The 23,777-nt window shown below is 43.1% G+C and overlaps 1 protein-coding gene across 1 annotated transcript in view; it reads right to left on the reverse strand.

The window, feature by feature from the left end:
• SLC1A2 (solute carrier family 1 member 2) overlaps positions 1–23,777 on the reverse strand; it is a 49,542-nt gene that overhangs the window by 15,142 nt on the left and 10,623 nt on the right. Inside the window, exons 5-9 of the mRNA XM_061203244.1 lie at positions 22,798–22,966; positions 18,299–18,425; positions 10,591–10,824; positions 5,422–5,616; positions 1,309–1,443 (exon numbers count right to left, since the gene is read on the reverse strand). Of these exons, the coding sequence (XP_061059227.1) occupies positions 1,309–1,443; positions 5,422–5,616; positions 10,591–10,824; positions 18,299–18,425; positions 22,798–22,966 (860 nt within the window). The remainder of the gene's footprint in view (positions 1–1,308; positions 1,444–5,421; positions 5,617–10,590; positions 10,825–18,298; positions 18,426–22,797; positions 22,967–23,777) is intronic.

Consider the following 23,777-nt stretch of genomic DNA (forward strand, 5'->3'; position numbering starts at 1 on the left):
GCTCCAGGGCTGGACCAGAAGTATCAGGGTACATCTCATAGAATATCAGAGCCCCAGTGAGCCCTTAGCAAGAATTGATTCCAACCTCCTTATTGGGGACCATCTGGCTAGACTGACCCACCTTTGGGAATGGGCCGAGAGTCCCACACTAGGACAATGTCCTTCACTGGGAAAGGGAGCTGGGCTATGTATACACCGTCAAGTTCAAGTATCTCTGCATGGCCTCAAGGCTGTGCATCTTGCCTCACCTTTTACCACTCCTTGCCTTACACTTTGTGCTCCAACAATACCAAACCCCTCATAGGTCCCCACACGATTTGTTGCCTCAGTGCCTTTGTGTGGGCTGGCCTTGACTGGAATGTCCTATTTCCCCCCCCCCCACTTATGGATACCTGGGTAACTTCTACCTACCCGTTATGATCCAGCTCAGCTATCACTGCCTTTAGAAGCTTGAATGTGGCCATGATTATGAATTGGTGGCCTCCAAAGCCAAGCAGACGTAGGGCCAAATCTCTATTCATTCTCCCTAAACCTCAGTTTTCTTATCTATAAAATGGCAGTTGTTAGAGGCAGCGGTGAAGGGCTCCATGTAGCAGCTGGCACATAGTAGGCCCTCAAATTCAGCAGCCATCTTCCTTGTTTTCTGATTTCTGCACTCTGCCCTTCCATCCTAGACTGGGATGTGTGTCTGTCTCTATCGCTATTCTTCTATGTGTGTGCTCTTTTTAAATCTACTTTACTGAAGTGTAATTTACATACAACAAAATGTACCCATTTTAAGCGTGTGGTATGGTGAGTTTCGACAAATGTGGACACCTGCGCATACCTGTGTATATGGCACATTTCTATCCCTCCTAAAGCTTTCTTTGTGCCCTTCCCAGTCAATCCTCATGCCTCTACTTCCGGGCCCAGGCAACCATGATCTCTTTCTATTGCTAGAGATTATATTGTCTTTCCTAGAGCATCATATAAATGGAATCATACAGCATATATTCCTTTGTGCTTCGTTCACTCAGCATAATGCTTTGAGATCCTTTGCCTGCTTCGGTATATGGGTCCCTTATAGCTTTGCTTTTAACTTTGTATTATAATTTACCTGCTTCCTCCGCTAGACTCTGAAGCCCTCAAAGATTCTTTTCCTTCTCTGGTTCCCAAATAAGCACTCAGCAAATGTTGGAGGGAAGAAAGGAGGAAGGGAACAGGGGAGTTCTCATGGCGATTGGTGAAGATCTTGGCTGCAGCCTTGCGTCTTATCCACCCCCGGGGAGTGTTCACATCCCCAGCAGAAGCACACACACAGACACTTACAGCAGCCAATCCACAGCCACCAGCAGGCTGATGTCCTCGGTCGGCAAGCCCACAGCCGTCAGAATAAGGAGCATGGTGACGAGCCCAGCACTGGGGATACTGGCTGCACCAACGCTGGCCAGCGTGGCCGTGAGGCTGCGAGAACAGAAAAGGCCCGGTCAAGGGAAGAGAAAGTGGTCTCGGCAAAACCATCCCTAGCAGGCAATTCTCGGCTCTAATTTCTCCCGGCAGTCATAAAATCCCCTTTTCCTCCCAAGGAATAAAGAAATCTGGAGTACCAAGACCCAGGAAATAGGGTCTATTTGGATTCTGCTTAACCTTGATGGAAACTTATAAATTCATGGATGAGAGTCTTACCCCCATCATGACATCCAATTCACTGAATATATCACAGGGCTCAAACAAGGTAAGCGTGGCTCTAAAAGCAGGCAAGGGAATATTAAAGAAGAAAAACAAGTCACCCTTAATCCTTCCACAGGAACACCACAGCATCCATTTCTGCTTACCCCTTTACGTCTCTGTGAGAACCAGAGACTTCTAGTCTATGTGGCAAGAGCCTGAGAAGGTTGCCAATGTTAACATGAGAGCTCAGAACAGCAAGTATCCAGACTCAACTGAGTGGACATCGGGAGAACAAATCAGAAGAATTCCGAATGACATTAAGGTTCAGATGCCTGGACGTTTCACCATGGGCTGGAAAATACATTATTCAGAAAGAGGGTGCCAAGAAATGACAATAAAGTAACAGGAGGCTTTCCTTCTGAAGCATCTCATCCCTTGCTTTCCAAGCAATGCCTAGGGCATACCCAGCACCATTTTGAAGTTGTGTCCGGAAGAGGGTTTAATCTAGGGTTCAAGGGCCCTGTCTAGACACCAGAGGGCCTCTGTAGTCCAGCAAAGGGCAGTGACTTTTTCTCCTCTTTTCTGGATGTTATTTATGAAAGCTATCATTTCTACATGGAAGGAGGCTTATGAAAACATGGATTTCCAACTTGCTTTTCTGGCTGCTGAAAAGAAAAAAGGGGCTGCTTTCTTTGTGGTTATATGATTCCAGAATTTTTTCAGTGGGTCTTCGGGCTTGAAACTAAGAATCAGACTCCCAAACTGGTTTGCCAACTGGTGTGTCCAAGCATAGAATCCTGGTCTTACAGTCAAGAGGAACCCAAATTTACCTACTCTTACATATGAGGAAAGAAAGGCCCTGGGAGGTTTTGTGTTTTGCACTGGTTTTTCCATATTGCCATCCTTCCCACATTTAGGCTTTCACAGAATAGACACTTCCCCTAGGTGGGATCTAGAACCCAACTTTGCTTTTCCCCCGCCCCATTAATGTGGAGTTGGTGTCAGGGTTTAAAGAACTCCATTTTTGCGGGAGATCCATCTAGGTCATATGAGGTAGTAGTGTGTAGTGGTTATCAGTGAAGGTTCTAGAGTTGAATGCCCTAGGTTCAAATCCCAACTCTGCCACTTAACCACATGACTTTGAGCAACTTACTTAACCTCTTTGTGCCTTGATTTTCTTATCTGTAAAAAAGAAGATAACAATGGTGTCTCACTTGTAGAGGCATCAGGAGCTCAGAAATAAAGCACTTAGAAGAGGCCAGCACATTGCAACCGGAGCTGCTTTGCAATGAAAACATCCCTAGTCCCAAGCGTTGGCAGGTGGGAATTCTCAGTCATATTCCCAAGATGGATAGAACACCAGGGAAGGGGAACTTCCCAAGTTCCAATGATCTTGGCCTCGGCAATTTTGTTTACAACATCAGTTGCTTCTGTTACATGAGTCACTCTTACACATCCCTGTGTACTGTGGCCACATTGTCTTGTTACCCCTTGGTTGTGTGAGACAAAATCCTATAAAGAAATCTTCCTGGTGGCTGGTTCTCCTTCTGTTCCTCCATCCCAATTATACACTCACCCAACCACAGGTGGAGTGTCTGAGGCATTGTAAGTCCTCTAATAGCTCCCTGGGCGGTGATCTCCCCCTGTCCTTTTATCCCCTCCTGATTTTCCTGTCCTTCCCTGACTCATTTCCCTATGGCTGGTTCTTGGATGTTGTACAAGTTACCACACACACACATTAATCACAGCAGAACATCACAGTAACCCTGCAAGGTACATACGGTAGTACCACTGATTGGAAGGGTGGAGAAACTTAGGGTCACACAGCTTGAACATGGTCTGCTGGGATTTGAACACTTGTCTGCTTGATTCCAATACCACACTGGCTTTTGATGTCCCTTGATTCTTCCTCACATTGAAAACGCTATGACTTAACGAATTTGCTGAGAATTCCTGGCCACTGTTCTCCTGCCTGCAGGGAAATGAAAAGATGAGGAATGTACTTGGAAGCACAGCAATGAAGCTGGACTTGGCTATTTTTTTCTGACTAAATTGAAGACAGTGAACTACATACACTCCATGGAGAGGGGGCGGTCCCCCCAGAGACAGCCCTTGTGACATGTACAGATATGGCAGATTCAGCTGAACTTGCCAGGGGCATAAGTATTAAATATATTTGGCCAACTTTATCCTTTGTCCAGTGAAAATTCTCAGTCGTATCATTGTTAAAATAAAGGATAAATTTAAATAATTCAAGCACAGTCTCAATCACCTGGTCACTCACTGGTACATCCTCCCACCTCGAAGTCCTCATCTAATGGTGTGAGCTTGATGGGAAGCATGGTTGCTTCATCAATGGGGAGAATTCAGGGCCATTAAGAAGCTCTATTTGTCTTTGAATTTTAAAGCAAGGGAGATTGGCAGTCTCACATGCAATCTGTTAGGACAGGACTTAGATGGCTTGATAATCTGACCTGAAGCATGTTTTCCACTGAGTAACATCACGGCACTCACTATATCATAGTCACAGTTTTCTGTCATATCCTAGGAGTACTGTATTTTATTAAGCATCAGTAATAGTAATAATACTAGTAGCTAACATTTATTGACAGGTGACTATGCTCTCAGCCACACTAGAATACGTGATTATTGTACCCATTATACAGGAAACTGAGGCTTCCCTGCAATACTGCTATGGGCTGAGTTTTGTCCCCCCTGAATTCATTTGTTCAAGCCCTCACTTCCAATGTGATGGTGTTTGGAGATACGGCCTTAGGAAGTAATTAGGTCATGAAGGTAGAGCCCTCATGATGGGATTAGTGCCCTTATAAGCAGAGATGTAAGAGAGCTCGCTCTCTCTCTCCATGCACCAAGGTAGGGCTATGTGAGCAAACATCTAGAAGGCAGAGTCATATGCAAGCCAGGAGCTGAACCCGCCGGCACCTTAATCTTGGACTTCCCAGCCTCCAGAACTGTGAGAAATAAACATCTGCTGTTTGAGCCATAGTCTATGGTATTTTGTTACAGCAGCCCGAGCTGACTGAGACAAGTACATACCTCATAGGGTGGTTGTGAGGATTAGATAAATTAATATATGTAAGTAGGTGTGATCGTTAAGTTTGCAGAGAAGTGCTGTGTTTTTAATGACGTCTTGGAAAAGTATTCTTTCTGAATTTTTTAAAATGATGAATACATATGGTAAAAATACCTTTAGTAAAAACAAAAAAATGTATTTGCTGTTTATTTGTAATATAATGTTATGCTATATTGAGGAATCTCTTCCTCCCTGTATTTCATCATATTTGCCGTCACTCCTTGGAATGCTGAAGGGAACGTATTTTAATGAAAGAAAAACTGGATCCAGAGTCAGTTGATGTTGGCCCCAGTAACAGCCCTGCTGGCTCATTACTGATGGTATTACAGCCTCAGACAAACTACCATGCCCCTTGAAGCCTGTGCTTCCTCATCTATTAAATAATCATAGAAATAACTGCCTTGCAACGTCACAGGATTGTTAAAAATCAAATAATATCAAATTTCTGAAGCAATTTCACATGGGCAATACAAACATAAGGCATTAGTATGCGCCTGATTCCTTCCTGAACCAATCTTCCCTTTGAGCCTGCCAGTAGCTCCTCTTCTCCTTTACTTCCTCCACCATTCTTCTAACTGGAGAACAGCAGTTCAAGTGGCCTCTGTGAAATGGTGTTAGCGTGGAAGGGGATAAGGTAAAAAGTTGTTTCAGTGCTTCACACCACCCATTTCACTCACCTTACGGTCACAATCTGGCCTCCGTCTAGGATGACGCCATTCATCTGGGCTATAAAGATGGCGGCCACGGCTTCATAAAGGGCTGTACCGTCCATGTTAATGGTTGCTCCAACTGGTAGGACAAATCTGGTTACACGCTTATCAATCCCCAGATTTTCTTCCAGGCAACGGAAGGTGACGGGCAAAGTTCCGGCACTAAGGGGCGAAGAGAGAGAGACAAGAGTTATGTCCACTTTAGAGAAGCAGGACAAAGCACAAACCGAAATGCCACCACAAAGCTTTTGTTCTTTTGTTCCAATCAATGTGACTTGAAAAAAGCAGTGTCTGGAGCTAAATTAAAAACCATCGATTTGCCATATAGGCCATTACAGAGTATAGAGTAGAGTTCTGTACTCCAGTAAAAATTAAAAAAATAAAATCCAAATAAAATTTAATTCTAATAATAAAGAAGAAAAAAGCCCATTGATTTGGGGGCTCAAATGCAATCTTATTAAGATGCTAATAGTCAGCAAAATATTTTTGTTGGTTCTAGCTTTTGAGATCTACTCAGAGCTTCAAGTTCTCCTTTCCCTTTGGTCATTGTTTCCATCTTGGATTAAATATTGAAGCCCATGTGATTGCCCACATCAATTGGGCTGCCAAAAAAAAGTGTCAGAAAAGGATCAGCTATCAACAGTAAGATGGAATGAGGAATTTTTGAATGACCCATAATTTCATGCTAGAAACACTGTTTCCAACAAGATGACTACATGGGTTGTATCTAGCCCCTGGGAATTGCCTTGAGCCGGGCCTGCTAATGTTGAGAATGCTGGACAAATATGTTAAGGACCATTCAGCAAGAATCCAAGCTTCTAGCAATTCACTGCGGACCCTCACAGACAGTCCAACTCCCTGATAAATGGTCATTGCCAATTCTACAGTCTCTCCAATGACATAGGGCAGAAAAGCCTGTGCTCTGGAGCTAATCAAAGACCCAACATGGAGTGACTTCACCCCCACTCCTCCCAGGCGTGGGATGGGAATTCACGACCATATGAATCAATCTCAAAGGCCAGAACTCCTGACATGTTCTGTGTCTTCTAAAACAGGAGACCTATAAGAGTAAGTGTTGCTGAAAGCCAGAATATTATTTCCATGTGGATAGAGGTGATGGGAGGGCAGGCGGATTTGCTTCAAAGTTTAAGTGATATGGAAAGCAATGTAGAACATTCCAACTGCCATGGGAGTACCTTGTGGTCCATTCTCTTTTCTCTTATTCAAACGTTAGCAAACTGTCCCCAGTGCAGACAGCACATTTTTCTCTCTTGCATTTACAGCCCTAGTCATAGCTCCCTCCTTCTACTTGTCAGAATTAGGGCTCCAGCCAAGCTGGACAAAGACACCTGCAGAGGTGTCAGTTTCTCAGAGAGTGGGACAGGACCGTCAGCTTCAGGCATGCTAAGTAAAACGCAGATTCCAGGGCCTACGCAGAACCAAGGTCCCTGAAGCTCTAAAATTAGGGTCTCCTAGATCTGCATCTTATCAACCCACGGACCCACAAGCCCTATTAACAACCTTAGGGAAACCAGAGTCATCTTACTGGAACATTCTTTGTGATTTTAGGTCAGGGGTCTTTCTCATGCCTCCTCTTTGGTCTTAGGTGGGGAGAAGAAATGGATGTTTGGAGACCTCTCATTACCAAAACCTTATAAACCCAGGGAGAAAAGTTGGAGTCTGGCCTCATTCACACGCTGGGGTGCCATCGTACCTGGCTTGCTGCCCCAGCTGCTTTAATGAGAAGTTAGTGTCCCTTTATTCCTCTCTCACACACTCCCAGCCCTTTCCTAAGACCCCTTTGAGGTTACCAGGACACCATGACTGGTCTGAAATGGCAGCGTGGCTATGGTTGGCAGCTGAATTCTCATCGGTATGAATCTAAGGACACTGCTGGGAGGACTGGAATATATCCATTATTATCACTGCATTCATTTTCCCACAGTGTCATCAAAGGGTCTTTAGACAATTCAACAGATTGGAGAAAACAACTGGTAAGGCATGAAAATATTCTTAATGTCACTACTGGACAGGCTTTGTGTCTTAAAAATCCATATGTACCCCATCAGTCCAAACTGGGACTTGAGAATTTTAACTCTTTCCTGTGTTGACAGGCTGACATTCTGACATTGTTTTTTTGGTTCCTGCCTCAGTGGCCATATGACAGTCTTCAAACGTTGCTAATAATAACTGTCTGGTACTTGAGATTCTTCTTTTTTTTAATCCAGATTAGTTTTAACAGCGCACTCGGAAGTCAGAGGGATGCAGAGAGACGTGTCGCAGGCCGTCCCCACTCCATTCAGCTGCCCTGACACCAGCCTCTGTGCCTATTGAGAAAACGGGGTCAACCCTTCCCCTGCACATCCTCATTCAGTCCAACGTCTGAGGAGGTGGAAAGTATATTTAGCGCTGGCTGTCCCAGGGCTTTTCCCCTGTGGTCATAATGGCAAATAAACCCTGAGTTAATTCTTAGTACGTGACTCCTGCTACAGTGACTTTTTTTAAAAAGAAATTCCTCATCTAGGCAAAAGCCACATTTTAACCAAAGATTAAAACCATATTTTTTTTCAGATGAAATACAGGGCAAGGGGGAGATATGAGTCTAATGTTTGTGGTCTTGGTCAGATAACCCAAGAATTTGTCTTTGATTTAAATATGATTTTGGGTTTTCCCTATGCTTTTAAGATTTACCTTTGTCTTATAAAGGGACTAGGATAATTGTCTAGTCATTCAAAAGAAAAGATAATGATAATATTTTGAAATAGTGTAGATATCAAAACCATAAAGGTATTGGAAGAAAATATAAAGTTATATTTTATAATCTTTGGTGGAAAAGATATTCCTAAGCAAAATCAAAGTTCTAAATACCAAAGGAAAACACTGACAACTTTGACTACATACAAATTAAAACCTGCTAGTGGCAAAAAGCGCTGTAAGTTTTTAAGACAAATGGCAAGTGAAGGGGGACACTATTTACAACATATGACACATGAGTTGATATTTCTATACATGTAGAGAGCTGAAAACCAATCAGGAAAGGATAAACACCCCAACAGGAAATTAAGCTCACAAACAATTCACAGGGCAGAGGAGGGGAGGGAAGGATGGTCAAAAAGAACATAAAAAAGATGTTTTCCCTTCGCTAGTAATCAAAATAATGCAAATTCAGTGAGATCACTTTTCACCAATAGGATTTGAAAGTATTAAAGTGACAGATAATGTTCAGTGTTGATGAGCAGGTGGGTAAAGGCACACTCGTATACCCAGTTAGTGGGTACATAAACGAATGTACTTTTCTAAATAGTAATCTGGTGATATGTTTCAAAACCATCAGGGTGCTTACCACTGGATTCAGAAATTCCACTTCTAGAAATTTATCCTGAGGGGATCACCAGACATTCTTGCAGAAATGTATTTACAAGGATGCTTGTCAGAGCCCTGTTTAATAGACAAGGTTTAAATGTACATTTGGGGTGGGGGATGTATTGTAGTACCTACAGTATATTATTATGAAGTTTAAAAATAGTAGTAATAGATATGTAGTAATAGATATAGTAAGAGCTATATTAATAGATATAACTTTTATGATATGTTGACCAGTGAAAATAGCAGTGTACAATATCTATACATAATAAGAACTGGAAATGTACATAACTGTAAAGATTAACGAAAAGTTTACTACCAGTTATCAGTGGTGTTGCCCATTTTTTTTCCTCCAAAATTTTATACACTGTCTGAACTTTTTCATAATGACCAAATACCATGCTCATAACCAGAAATCAAAAATAAAACTAAACATGATTGTTTTCATTTTTGAAAAAGAAGTTAACTTTTTCACCAAAAAGAGAAAATCTTTATGGATAGAGATACTTAGCGATAAGAAATGTATAGGACCAAGAAGGAAAAAGGAAATTTTGAAGTGTTTCTCTTCATCTTGGGAAACTGAATGCAGAATCTAGATCTCCCAAATTGTATAGATTTTAGCTTTTTCTGAAACCTCACGTTCTACTAGTACAGAATTCTCACTGATTTGCAAGATGGAAATATAATTTGGCTTTCCCAGGTTGTCACCACTATTGGCCTGTTAGGTCACTTAAGAAAAACCTGACTGACTGCTCAGTAGTTTGAAAAAAAAAAAAAAAGCAGTCTCCCTGTGTCACAGAGCAGCTGCCTCCCTGGCAGTGAGTGGTCATGGGTTCTGTAACAAGGACCTGCCAACCTGTGACTCCAGAAATAACGCTGAGCTATGGGTTGCAGAGTTTACTTGCCTCCCTGCCACCTGCTTTATGGCCTCAGTCTTTGTTTTGTGACCCAAGGCTACACGTGCAGAAATAAAAGCAACTATTGCAGGCTGAAAGAATAAAACTCTTTTAGTCTTTGAAATTCTACATTGCTGGCTGTTTCTTATGTATCTGTTTTTGTTGGGTTGTTGGTTTTATTTTTGCTAAATTCAGTCCAAGATGATATAAAAAAAAAAAAAGAGGTTTTTTTGCTTGCATATCTCTGGAGTCCTCACTGGCTTCTGGGAGGCACTGGGACTAGGTAATGAAGAAGCAACTGACTCTCCGTCAATGTTAAGTCAAATCAATGCCAACCTGACTTTCCTCAAAATCAGTGGGGTAGAATAGTCCATTACAGGTTCAAAGACTTGTCTGATTTCCGGTTTGTTTGAAAAATCTCACCTAACCTACCGTTTACCCTGCAAAACCTTGTTCTCCTACTTTTGAAAAATTATTCCAATACAGTGATATAATAGCCTTTCTCAAATCACAGGTGAGAGAATTTCTTAAATAAAATAACATCCTGTTACACCCTTTTGGAAAACATTTAAAACTGAACTAATGCTATATGTGGCAAATTATGCCTAGAGATGAATAGCATGTATTCACCTGGGAAACAATATGAGATCATAGTACCAAGACAGCTGCATACCAGCAAAAAGTTCATCAGAAAGCTTAAAAGTTCCTAAAAGGAGCGAAGAATCTAAAGTGTTCCACTTTTTCAAAAATATTTTAAAAATATGTGCAAAGTGTTCTCACTGAACGCTGTGATGGGAAGGTTTTGAAAAAGAGGAAGTGACAAAGAAGTAAAAGGAATGAGCAGAGAGAAACAACAGCGATTTCTTGCGTTCTCTACCTGGAAGCGGTACCCAGGGCAGTGATCCAAGCTTGGAAAATTCCAGCAAAAAAGGAGAAAGGGTTTTTCCTGGTCACTAGAAAGTAAATCAAGGGGAGAAAGATGCCCCCATGGATGATGAGGCCGACAATCACCGTGATCATGTACATCCCCAGTTGTCTAGCAACCACTTCTAAGTCCTTGATTGCAATGATCTTCCCACAAATTAGGCAGGCGATACCTAGGGGAGAGTACCTGAAAAACATAAAAGAAAAAAAAAAAAAGCATTGAAGAGCTGGTGATGGGATTCAGAATTTAAATCAGGGCCCTCCTTCGTACCACACGCTGAGGAAAACCCTTTGCATTCCTGTACAGAGTGTTGCCAAAAGAGGACCATGAGATTCAATAGATGCTATATTTTGCTTCCGACTAATTGCATTATCAGAAATATTTCCTATGGACCTGGTGGCCCCTGCTTTGATGAAAAATCCCAAGGCAAACTCTGTTGCTCAGGTAATTTTTTAGGGCTAAAGGAGACACGCTTTACCACCTCTTCAGGAAGCACCAAGATAAAAGTTGAGAGACACCTAGCTTACATCTTTGAGAATCTTATTTGATTTCTCTGTTCCAGATCTCCTTCCTCGAAAATTGAGAATAAATTTAGAGCTTCTCAGAAAGCTCATTAGAGTTTCACCAATTTACAGACACCGGTGGTTGTAAATAGTGCTTTGTTTTTGGCTTGGAAGGAATCTAGGAAATACATTGAGAGAGAGAGAGAGAGAGCTGTCCAAACAAGAAAACCATCTGAGCCAAGAAGCATGTTTAGAGAAATGTGGTTTTACTACTTCCAAGTCTGAAAGTGTTTCTTTCCATACCTACTCCAACAGTAACGCTGGCTGCCATTCATCGTGTTTCAAGAATATGGGGAGACATCCACACACTTAATTCTTACAAAACCCCTAAAACCAAGGAATCATTATGCCTGTTTGGCAAATGAGGAAATTGAGGTTTGGAAAAGTTAAATAACTGGCCCAAGACCATGAAAACAAGAAGGAGGAGGAGAATAATCTCAGATGTGTGAAACTCTACCACTGGGGGTTTTCATCCCTACCAACCAAACCACTTCCTTGAAGGAGCAATTGTAGCTTTTTGTACATAAGCAGACAATTTGTTCTCTACCAATCTATCCTAAAATAGACTTATTTTATATTTCTATATTATTGTTCTTTTATAGCATGCTTGGAAACAATCTACTGTTGTCCTCACTCTTGAGTCAGCTAACCATGCTCTCTCTCACCTTGGGTATACTTTTTGCACGTTTGGCAATACCCTTTTTTTATTGCCTAATCTGGTGGTGTTGGAGCATGAACTTGTTCAGCCTGTAACACTTCTGACTGAAATGAAGATGTTTGTGGGAACGTTGACACCTTATTAAGAATTATGAACATATTTGAAAGAAAGACTGTGGGGCAAATGAAGTCACGCTCCCAGCCTGGGGAGGGGAGTCAGGAAAAAGAGAGGGCCAGCAAGCAGATTTGGTGGATTTTGTTTTTTCAGTTGTGTTTGGAGCAAAAGCACTTCCTGGGTTAAAGCAAAGCCATGAGGAGTAGACGAGAGTCATATACACAATTACACGAGACATGGAGCTTGTCCAGCCACTTACCAGCTATATGACCTTGGTTAGTGACTTATTCCCATTTTACAGATGTGCAAGTCGAGGCTTAGAGAGGCTACCTGCAACCTCATGGGATTGCTGTGAGGATTACGTTTTTGAACATGCATATGTACGCACTATCAAAAGTCCCTCCCCCATCCCTGTCAGTGCCATTAGTTCTCTGACTCCTGACACAGGAGTCCCTTGCAGGTTCTGTTTTCACACATCTACCCCATGTCCCCTCATCACCTATGCGTAATGAGTCAAGTCTGAGTTGAAGAGGTTTTCTAAGGCATCTCACGGGCTACTTCCACCCAACTGCGGATGTTTTTACGTCCAAACTATTTTCTCAAGAGGAATCTTCTCCTGAAAGAGCTGATTTGTAACTGACACTAAGTAGTTAAAACATGAGCGTAGCTACTCTCCCTGAGGAGCATCTAGCCTGTAGTCTCCCTTTCTCCGTTCCTGGAGGTGAAGGCTGGCGATGTTTGAGGGCTGCTTCCCCGGGAATTAGGGAGTCAAGTCATTAAACCTTTGGCTTTCCCACCATTTTATATTTTCTTGCTGTGCCCATAGTCACAACATCTCATAGATCAGTCGGGTGGTCTCAGGGGCCAGCTCTGTGTTCCCTGAGATTGTAAACAACTAAGCAGAATGCATTTTCTGATAAAACCAACAAGCATCTAGCTTCATAAACCAAGAGACTAATTCTTTCCCAAGCACCAATCACCCCTTAAAGATCTCCAGAAAAACACAAATACAAGCTGTTTTGGGTGCCATTCAATTTTCCTGCTCTTCTAGGACAAGCGATTTGTAGAAGGGAGAGAAAATGTTTTCAAGGCTCTTTGCCAAGCAAGACCAGCTATAGAGAACCCTGGAGAACACATCTGCCAGAACCAAATGTTAGAGAGAGGTAACAGGTTATCTCCAGAGTACTCAGCTCGCTGGGAGAAACCTGAGTCCCCACTATAAATGGACAGTGCCATTCAAGGGCCAGAAGGTAGCGTGTTAGGGTAAATAAATATGGCAAGCAGGGGCCCTAGTTAACCCAAACACTTTGGTCTCTGGAACTAGAATGAGCATTAATTAGGACAGGGAAAGAGACTTTGTTCTAAGATGTTTTTTAGGGTCATTACTTCCCTGCACCTGTTTTCAAAGCAGGTAGTTTAAGCCTCCACTCAGGAGCTGGAGCTTCTGAGTTCCTGGGTTTCCATATTAATGAATTACCTTGTTGAAAATATACTCAATGGAAAAGAAAAGGCAAATGTTCAGGGCTCAAGGTCACCATTTAAAGTTTCTGAGATGAAGCAAACAAAGCCATAAACTAAAGTGCATAAAGAGGCTGAGAGCTCCCGTGAGTGTTCTGAAGCCAAGTGATGCCCAGTAACTTTTGGACCCATTTCTAAATTAGAAGGACATAACTACAGAGCTGGGAGAGGGAATGGCTCCCATGCTACCCTGAGACTGGCTATATCCTCAGCTCTGGGCTTCATTTTCAAAGCCACTGATTCATCCAGGACTGGCCTGTGGCATCTTTTTCTTACTGTTGCATCACCCATTCTTGCCTCTGCCCACTTTGTGCCTCAGTCCTTGTCATCCTAAGGTTCCAGCCAAGATGCCCCCTCAGGTCTGCTCCCTACTCCACAAACAGACCATCCACAGCACTAACATACCCCGAACTCAGTCAGTGCATCCATAGACCCCTGCCTCAGAATTACCTGGCCTGGCTGAAATAATATGGATCCCCTGGACCCACCACATACCTACTGAGTTAGAATTTCCTGGAGCTGGCCTTGGGACATTTATATTTCAAACAAGTTCCAGGGTAATTCTGATGTGTTTGGAAATCAATGTTTCCAAATAAATCAATGTTTCCAGGAATAAAATCTGATCTGCAACTGATGAAATACAGATAGTCCTTGGTTAGTCTTTGGAAACCATTTACTTTATTTAGCTGCACCTTATTCAAGGCCTTTGGTTTTAACCCACTAAAGTGATAACTTTGGGACTTTCAGGCATAGGACAGATGGTGGGCCAGACACCTGGAGTAGAGGTAAGCGGAGGGACTTTCTCAGTCCTGCCATAAAGCCACTCTGGTTCTGTCCCACATGTTGCCAACAGCAACACCACTCTGCCAGTTTGGGACAGATTTCGAGAGAACTCAGAGTTGGAAGAGTCTGTCAATAAAGACTTAAACATACGTTCCAAGAGTTACCTAAGGTGCTCTCGGTACTCAGGGTAAGGAAGTAACACAAATCTCCACTTTCCCAGTCCACTTAGGGAAAGGTTCTGGCTATCCAAGAAGTGACTTTTGCTGAGAGTTACCATATGAGGATTAGAACTTTTCATCAGGATAGAGTGAAAGTCAGTTCATGGAGCCTCCAGGCTCCATTATATCACCAGCGCCTAAAATTGTTGTCGGCATGGAAGAGGTGCTCAAGAGTATTTAGGAAGTGAAGGAATGAATGGATGGATGGATGGATGGTGGTGGTGGTGGGTTAACTGGGAGGGAGAATTGAAAGAGTGAGCAGAGATTTCACTTCTCACTTTATGTTTCTACGGTGGTGAGATTATGAAAAGTTTTACTTTCTATTTAAGTTTTGCAGATTTTGAAAAACATGTTTTAAAGCACTTTGCAAAAAATTGAGGATACGAAAATCACACCGAAATGAAGGTTTTTCTTTTCTTTTGGTGATTCAGAGGGCTTTGCAGGATTCTTAAGGAATTCACAAATACAGAGAAGCAAAGGGTTACGGATTGAATTGATAATAATGGTAATTACAGTGTAACAACAATAATAATACTAGGTCATACAAATTGCTCAGACAGGTCCTGGCACATAGGAAATGCTCCATAACTATTGGTCACAATTTCACTTAATTCTCACAGCAACCCTATGATATGGATTCTATGATCAATCCATCTCACAGATCAGGATGAGGGGTTTAGAGTGTTTCTAACTTACCTAAAGTCACACAGCTAGTAAGAGGAGGATCCTGGGTTCAATCCAGTCTGAGGTCAGATGGAAGTTGATTTAGGTAATGCTTCTCTATAATTCCAATTACTTAGGTTGTGCAATGAGTTAACCTCTGTGCTTAGTTTTCTCCTCTGGAAAAGAGGGCTCACCAAAGTACCTATTTTTGCTAGGTATTACTGTGAAAAATAAATGAGTCAATGCATGTAAAGTATTGGAATAGTATTAAGCATACAGCAGGAATCTGGTAAATCTTAGTTGTGATTTAATAATAATTATAATATTATTATCTTCTCAATAATAGGTACAGGACAGTAATTGAAAAAGTACTGAGCATATAGTAAGAATTTAATAATTCTGTCATAATTTTATAATAATTATTGTTAGAGTAATAATAATCCCCTCAAAGATGCATTTTGCTATTACTACTCCTCTTACTACCACGTAGAGAAGACTATGAAAGAACTCTGATGATTTAAGCTTTGAGGGTGTCAGTTAAGGAGTGGTTGGTTGTTTTATCCAGAACCTTCTCACACACATCGTTTTCACTTGCTGATGAGGCAGCTAAAGAATGAAAGAAATGTGTAGGATTGGCATCTCACGTCATATTACACCCTCCGGACTGTTGGCCTAGATGAGGTAACCCAACAGCTGTCAGAAACTGTTCCGTAGGTCCTATTCCTGACTCACAATTGCTCTTCATCTCCTGGGATATGATGCTAAATCTTTAGGAGATTTGGTTTCAGTGAAGAGGAAACTTCTCGATCCACACCCACTCCATCCCTGCAGAGAAGGGAGGCTACACTTTATCCCATGACTCATCTGATTTCCTAGAAGATTCCCTCCGCTTCAAGGGCTCAGTGGAAATGACAGTGGTATGGATAAAGGAAGGAATCTTCGTACATGACCCACATCGCTGGCGTCATAATACAGAAAAATGGACTGCATATTCAGAGCTAGGGTACTCACTCTGCTAGGAATTTTAGGAAATGAAGGCAGATCCTAAGGTTTAAAACCAAGAGGCCTAGTCTGCTTCATATATTACCATTTATTAATCTCTCAGCAAGCTCAGAATGGATTTAAAAGACTTTTAAAATATTTTTACAGCATGACATCGTGTGTGACTTTAAATCTTCACACAAAAGAAATATTCAGAAATCTAGCATTGACTGGGAAGTTGAAGAATCAGTACAAGAATCGAAAAGAACACGCTATTGTACTAGCATCATTGACTGGGAAGTTGAAGAATCAGTACAAGAATCGAAAAGAACACGCTATTGTACTAGCATCCTTTCCATGTTTCTAAAGTACAAGAAAGCAAGGGCCAACACAAGCCAGACCTATTAAATACGGTTCATGAAATCATGGGGAACATCTTCTTGATCTAGGACCCTGGGGCCTTCAGCTAGCCCCTCTTTCCTAAAGTTTTAATAAGAATTTACTACAGGCACATCATCATGTTTGGAGATAAAATACAAGTCGACAACAGATTGTGCCCTTGTAAATTGGGAGTAAGGGCCAAGGAAAGGAAGAAGAGAGAACGAAGGTGGAATTTCAGGGGAAGACACGTAGAATCGGAGGAGGATCGGAGGTGGATTGGGAAGGCTGGTGGGGAGCACCGGAGAAGGAGGAGCCAGGGAATCCGTAACGCAGAATTCCTGTGGCGGATAGAACACACGTGTGGTTTGGTCTTATTTCTAGGCAGGCATACAGGACCATCGTAGGGGTCTGAAATGAACGTATGTAAAAATCTTTCTGTCGGATAGATACCGGACACGAGAAGTTTCCAGTGACTGGAGGTGACACGGTTTCCTTGGTGAAGGAGAGAACACTTATGCTCTGGGCTACCCTATACTTCAGAACCACTGACCATAAACACACATGAAATGAACTGGAGACAATATTGCTTACATGATTCAAACAACAACAAAAAAACCCCACCCACTTACATATCAAAGATTTTGATATCAGCATAAACTCCAGCTCTTCCTCTCCCTAGCTGTCTACTCTTAAGCAAGTTAATTCACCTCAGTGAGCCTCAGTTGCCTTTTCTGTCAAATGGGAACCATAATACCATCTTTGCAGGGTTGTGAGGATTACATTTGATAGGTATGAAGCACTATCATGGCTCTTGGCAGATAAGAGGAAATCAATAAAAGATAGTTTTTATGATGATGGTGATCATGATGATGTTAAAGAATCAAGATTTAGTGTCTCTGGACCAGTTTTCTCTGCTGTAAAACCAGAGAGTGGGACCAGATTTCCAAGAGCCCTTACAGTTCTAATCTTTTGTGATTTCACTTTTTCTTGCATGGCCTGAGAGCTGCCTTTTTTTTTTTTTTTTTTTTTTCTATATGAGTCACGAGTAACCCAGATCTAAGGAGCATTGCTTTTGTACACCAGAATTCTGGCGCAGTGGTTCTTCCACGCACCCTGGGTCATGCCATATCCCTGAGATCTTGGCCCTGTCTTAGCGTAGTGTATCCTGATACTGCTCAGCTTCAGGATTACTAACTGATTTTTTCAGCTTGTCTGTCCTTTCTTTCTTTTTTTTTTTTTTTTTTAAGTCTTTTCTTCCAGGGCAGGGATGGAAGGGGCCATCCCTTTTTATGTAAGGGGCCAAGTACTAAATATTTTAGGCTTTGCAGGCTACACATTCTTGGTCACAGCTACTCAACTCTGTCTTTTCGCACAAAAGTAACCCTTGACAATACATAAACAAATAGGTATGGTTGGGTTCCAACAAAACTATTCATCGGCACTGGATGTGAATTTCACATAATTTTCACGTGTCGTGGAATAGTACTACTCTTTTGATTTTTTTTTCAGTCAAATAAAAACATAAAGCCCATTCTTAATTCACGGGCCATACAAAACAAATGGCAGATAAGATTTGGCCCACAGGCTATAGTTTTCCAGCCCATTTTCTAGTGAAAGCTCCAAAAAAGAGATTTTCATCCCTTTCTCAAAGTCTTTCTGGAGAGCCCTTTGCTTGGTTCACGCCTGCCCACTCTTTCCTGCTGGGAGGGCTCCAGTGCCCTCTGGCGACCCCAAGACCATCTCACACGCCACCACCATGAAGTAAGAACAAGCCCACTTACCACATGATCATGATCACTAGCTTCATTACAATCTCATTCAAAATGTTGAAGAATTCCACCATCAGCTTGGCCTGCTCGCCCATCTTCCCCATGGCAATGCCGAAAGCAATGAAAAACCCTATCAGACCTGTTGGGTGAATCACAGAAGGACAAATTACAAAGTATGTGTTTCTTCTCCCTTGTTCATTGCTATCCCCCATAATGAACGGAGCCACATTCTTACCACCTGTTACCCTATGAATTAGGCATTAAAAGACAAAAGCATTACGTTTTCCACTTTTCCCCTGGATAATTACGGCTTTCCTGAATACTTTCCACATGAGCAAGTTGAACTGCAAGCAGGTTAGTTCCTTGGAGAAAAGGAATTCACTTTCATTCCAAATGAGAAAGTACCCTCTTCTCTCTCCTCCTCACTTATGAAATCATGTGCAAGCAGATTCCATTAGTACATAGATTAAAGAAGGAAGGCTTGTTGGGACTTGGGGATTATCATGCAAACTTTGGAGCCAACATTAGAAGAGCAGAGACCAATTAGCCAATTCAGTCTCTGCCAGGGTTATGTCTATATTAGTTTGGTGTTATCCCAAGTTAATGCATGGCTGGTATGTTTCACTCTAGGAAAATCCTAAACATAAAATATTTTTCCTATTGCTGTGTGCCTAATTGGAGAAGGAGGAAGAATCTCGAAAAATCCAAGGGAAAGCAATGAAAAATCCAAAACAGTTGGGAAACCCCAAATGACCCAATTTGTTTGGATTTAACCTGTTATTTATTAATTCATCATCATTCTTTCCATGGTCAAAATGGTTAGAACGCTTTCTTTTTTATTGTGGTTTTTTTTTTCAGGATCATAAAGTGAGAACGTAGTCTTTGTTGCTTCCTAGCCCCTTGGCCCTCTTCTCCCTTCACTTGATATCACTTGACTTCCATCTAAATGCAGCCCTCCTCCCCCCAGCCCCCAGGATCAATCTAATCCCAGGCCAGGAGGATTTGAGGAACCCTGTCCCCACCTCTTGATGCTGGCATCAAATTGCACTAGGTCCAGGACCAAGCCCAACAGCCAACCTTGGGTCTTATTTCTATGTTACCTTTTACCTCATTCCCTGAGTATCTGTCCAGGGAACCTGCCTGATACGTTAGCTCCTCCAAGGCAAGACCTGGCTTTTCTCTCCCCATAATACTTTCTCTGGCACCGCTCTGTCGCACCCCTCTTCCTCAGCCTCTCACCCTGGAGTCTCACCCAGACCCTCCCAGGGACTGGGGCACACTACATGGCTAACGGATGTCCCTGTTACTGCCTGAAGGCTCTCCGGATTTCTGATAACCAGTCATCATGTGCCCCCCAGCTCCCAATCTGTTATTGCCAATCTTGGGGCTCCAACTCTGAAGACTTGCATGGACTATAAATCAATGTAATTGTCCCCTTGGCAACGGGCCCTTGCTTGCCCATCTGACTTTTTCTCTGACCTGCAGTATGGGCCATCCACTCTTCCCTCTCTCTCCCTCCTCTCCTTACCACCTACCCTGTCCCAGTTTGGCAGACTTCATTTCCAGTCCCTCCCTATTCCATCCAATTTCCTATTGCGTCCGTCCTTTTATGCCTGCAGTCTTGAGCTGTATCAAAGTAAATGATAGCATTATAATATGATTCTCTTAGGGGAAAATTCTTTCTGAACCTCTGCTTTTACCTTTTCTCTAGTCACCAAAACCACTCACCTCCCACACCAAGCACATGTCAACCCAGACTGTTCAACTACCCTTTGCTACCCTCAGCAAAAAGAATCTAGCACTTGCACTGAAATTGTTAATCCTTGGTATTTAATATTTCCCCTTTTTAGCTCTTGGCCAGAAAGATTAACTAGTGACTTACAAGTGAGTTATTGGCCATAAACACAAAGGCTTAACGAGAATTAGCGTGACTTAGAATCAGAGTGACAGGAGAGAGTGACCTAGTTCTGTGGTAATGGAGGAAATCAAATTCAGGCTCTCGTCAAGCCCATGGAGAGGAGTTTACTAGGTGTGTGGTGAGCAATGATCTGTGAACATTCTGGCTGAGAATAGGTAGTATCACTTGGTTAATTCCATTTGGAAATTTTAAGAGAAAATGTTCAAGGTCTCAAGGTCCCAAAGAACTAGAATAAAATAGCTCCCCTGGCAGGGTCACCAGAAACGGGCCATCTCTGAGTATAAGAGAGAGATGTTGAAAGGAGCACTCTCTCACAGGAGTTGATTTAAGTGGTTGGGATTGAAGCAAAGCCCGGAGCAGTCTGGAGGTTTTGGGGGTAAAGAAATGAGTCTTTAAAGAAGTGGGGGGCCAGAGCCAGGATTTTTATCTTCACTCTTGCAATGCTTGATCCTCGGGACTTTCCAAAACCGAAAAACAAACCAAAACCAAAAAAAAAATAAAAAATAAAAAAGGCCACCATCTCTGCCCTTGGAAGACAATGGAAAGAACCTTATTTCAGCCATGATTTGTAAATGGGAAGTTTCTCAACAGTCTAACTTCCCTTAGCTTTCCAGAGCCTCAATTTGCACTTGGAAACCCACAGCCAGCTTGTGCATTTCCCTCTGTAAACACTGCCTCATTGAACAGGGGTGTTTCATTTGAACAAAGCCCTCTTAGACTTGGTCACTGGGGTTGAGAGAGTCGTGAATTGTGTTGAAACTCCCTGGTACAGCCAAAGGTCATGTGACTTCCCAGAATCCACCAGGACTCTGGAAATGACCACAAAAGTCTTCTGAATGATTCACCCCAAAGCTCTGGCCCCATTACTCATGGCCACAGTAGAAAATAGTGGGGCCACTTTGACCATAGGGTTTGGGGGGCAAGGGGATTTGGGAATGCCTGAAAGGGTCACAGATATCTGGACAGTGGGAGAGAAGAGCAACTCAGGGTTGGATGCTGAGGATATTCGCAAACCCTCCTTCTCAGAGGAACTCTCCTATTTTCTCCTCTCTCCTTCCTCCTCTTGCTTCCCACTGGTTGTCAGCAATGTTTATTGATCTTCTGTTGCCTGGCAACCTGGTCAGCTTATCTCTTCCTTCACTCTCCGCTTCCTGCCAGATCAAAGAAAAAGACACTTTTCACTGGCTGGGCTATCCTGCTCCCTCCACCTCTGTTCCTCCACCATTCTGGATAAGTAAGGAGAACGGTGACCAAATTTAGAACAAACGAAAAGGACTCCCAGGTAAAATCTGAATTTCAGAAAAACAATGAAAAAATTTTTTTAGTACAAGTATATCCCATGCAATATTTGGGACATACTTAACACTTTAAAATTATTTGTTGTTTATCTGAAATTCACATGAAACTGGGCACCCTGTATTTTATCTGATGCCCCTATCAAAGAGACAAGGGCATTTGATCTCCTAGGTGGTAAAGTGAGTTCAACCTTTTCTAAACAGCTCTCATTCAAATCCTTGGAAATCTCGCTTGCGTGGATCAACATACTTCTTCCACATAGATTTCCCGTTTCTCCCAGCTTATGACCAAATGTCTTGTCTTGGGACACAATTCTAACAGTGGATGGGGGTTATTACGGTGGGGGGAGTGAACCCAGAGGGTGGATGGGGAGTAAAGTGAGCAAACTGGAGTCACCCACACAATGGGGAGTCTCTATCCTCTGTGGGGTGTTTTCTACTGAGCAGCTTAGCGCTCCATCCCCGGCCTTTAATGATGACAGCGGCTCACATGATAAAGCATATGGCACGTACCATTGTGCCTATGTGCACAATCTCATTGAATCCTCACAGTGATCTACAGGAGAAATGCCAACCCCATGCCCACTTTACAGATGAATCTTGAGAAGTGAAGCAGCCAGCCCATGATTAGATAACCGGTGAGTGGTCCATAAGGGATCCAAACTGGATACAAACCAGTCTAACGTCAGAGCCAAAGAACCCCTGGGATGACACTCTCAGAAGGTCCCAAGCTCACTGAAATCCCAGAAAGTTAAACCAGACAGTCTCCTTTTGCTAAGCCCATTTTGGCACCAATGCCAACACTTTCACTCCTGATAGCACTGCATTTGTTTACAGACTGTGAGGGCTGGGGTGGGACAGCCCCCATGCCTAGCATAGTCCTGGGACAGACACAAGGGCGCCTCAAAAAGAAATGCTTAGGAAATGAAAGAATTGGATGTGTAACTTCACGAAATGGAGAGTCAGAGAAAGTGACTTGCCAACACCACGCAGAAAGTGGGGGGATGTGCCCGGTGAATGTCAGTCCCCTCGCTTCGCCCATACCCCAATCCAGCTGCCATGTCCCCACGTGGTATGGCTCCTGCCCGTCTCCCTCGTGCTTCACCTCTCAGTTCTCAGTCCCAGTGACCCTCAAATCGCTCCCCAGAGACAGCCTCTTGCTCCACCTACAGGACAGCAGGGCGATCGGCTTTCTGAGAAGGAAGCGAGGATGCCTAGGTGCCGACCTGCAGGGAAAGCTGGCCACGTGGCCCCGGCAGAGGCACCTCCCCCAAGGAGATGAAGACCAGTGTGCCTACCTAAGACATTCATGCCGTCCTTGAACTCCAGGCCCTTCTTGATAACCACCTGCGTCTCCTCAGGTGGCTCAGTCACAGTCTCATTCAACAGCGAGAGGACAGCATTGGTGGCATTGCTGTCCTCGTCTGATGGAGGGGCCACCAGGACTTTCTTTGTCACTGTTTGAATCTAATGGAGTGGGGAAAAAGAAACCATAAAGATGAGAGGTTTGGTGTAAAAGGTCACCAAAAGCCTGGCCGCTTACATAAATTTTCGAATTCCCAATATGTCAAAAATATTACAATTAAGAAACGGCCAAACAAGGTTATGAAATTGGGGAATATTTTATATGTGTGTGTTTGACAGAGTGATGCTTCATGGCACAAATACAGTGGGATACGACTGTCCTCATCCCACGATAATGATGGGATTTATAACATTCTTTTGTAACTACTATAAGCAGTGTGATTGGTAATGGGACCCAAGCTTCAGGTTGAGGGATGCCTGTGTGCTTGTTTCATTCCCATGGAGATAGTAGCAAATGTGAGACCCAGTTGGATGACCTGCTAGCCCCTGTGGAGGGTCCTGGATCTGGTCAGGAACAGGAGGGCAGGGGTCTTGCTGGAAGTCAGATCAGCACCTCATGATCCACCTGATTCGCTTCTCCCTGCCTGGTTCCTATCGCACGGAATCTTCACAGGCCCACTCTCACGGAGGCTCCTCCCAGAGCCTGGCTCTGCTGGGAATCTCCATGTAGCTGCCAGATGTGCCAGCTGCCAGCAGCCCCCAATGCAGGGTCACTGGCTCATATTCCGTATGTAAGGTGGGAAGACACCCACTCCTTTGGGGTGGTGATGCCAAGCCTTGCTCAATGTTCCCCAAGCATCCCTGTGCAAACGGCCCCCTAAGAAGCTCTCATGCTATTCCTCGACATCTGGGGCGGCCACCCTATTTTTAAAGGTGCCAGGCACCCTGCATGCTGTGAAAACTCATGTCTAAG

The sequence above is a fragment of the Eubalaena glacialis genome, chromosome 10 (assembly GCF_028564815.1).
Source record: "Eubalaena glacialis isolate mEubGla1 chromosome 10, mEubGla1.1.hap2.+ XY, whole genome shotgun sequence".
In the NCBI taxonomy this organism is placed as follows: Eukaryota; Metazoa; Chordata; class Mammalia; order Artiodactyla; family Balaenidae; genus Eubalaena; species Eubalaena glacialis.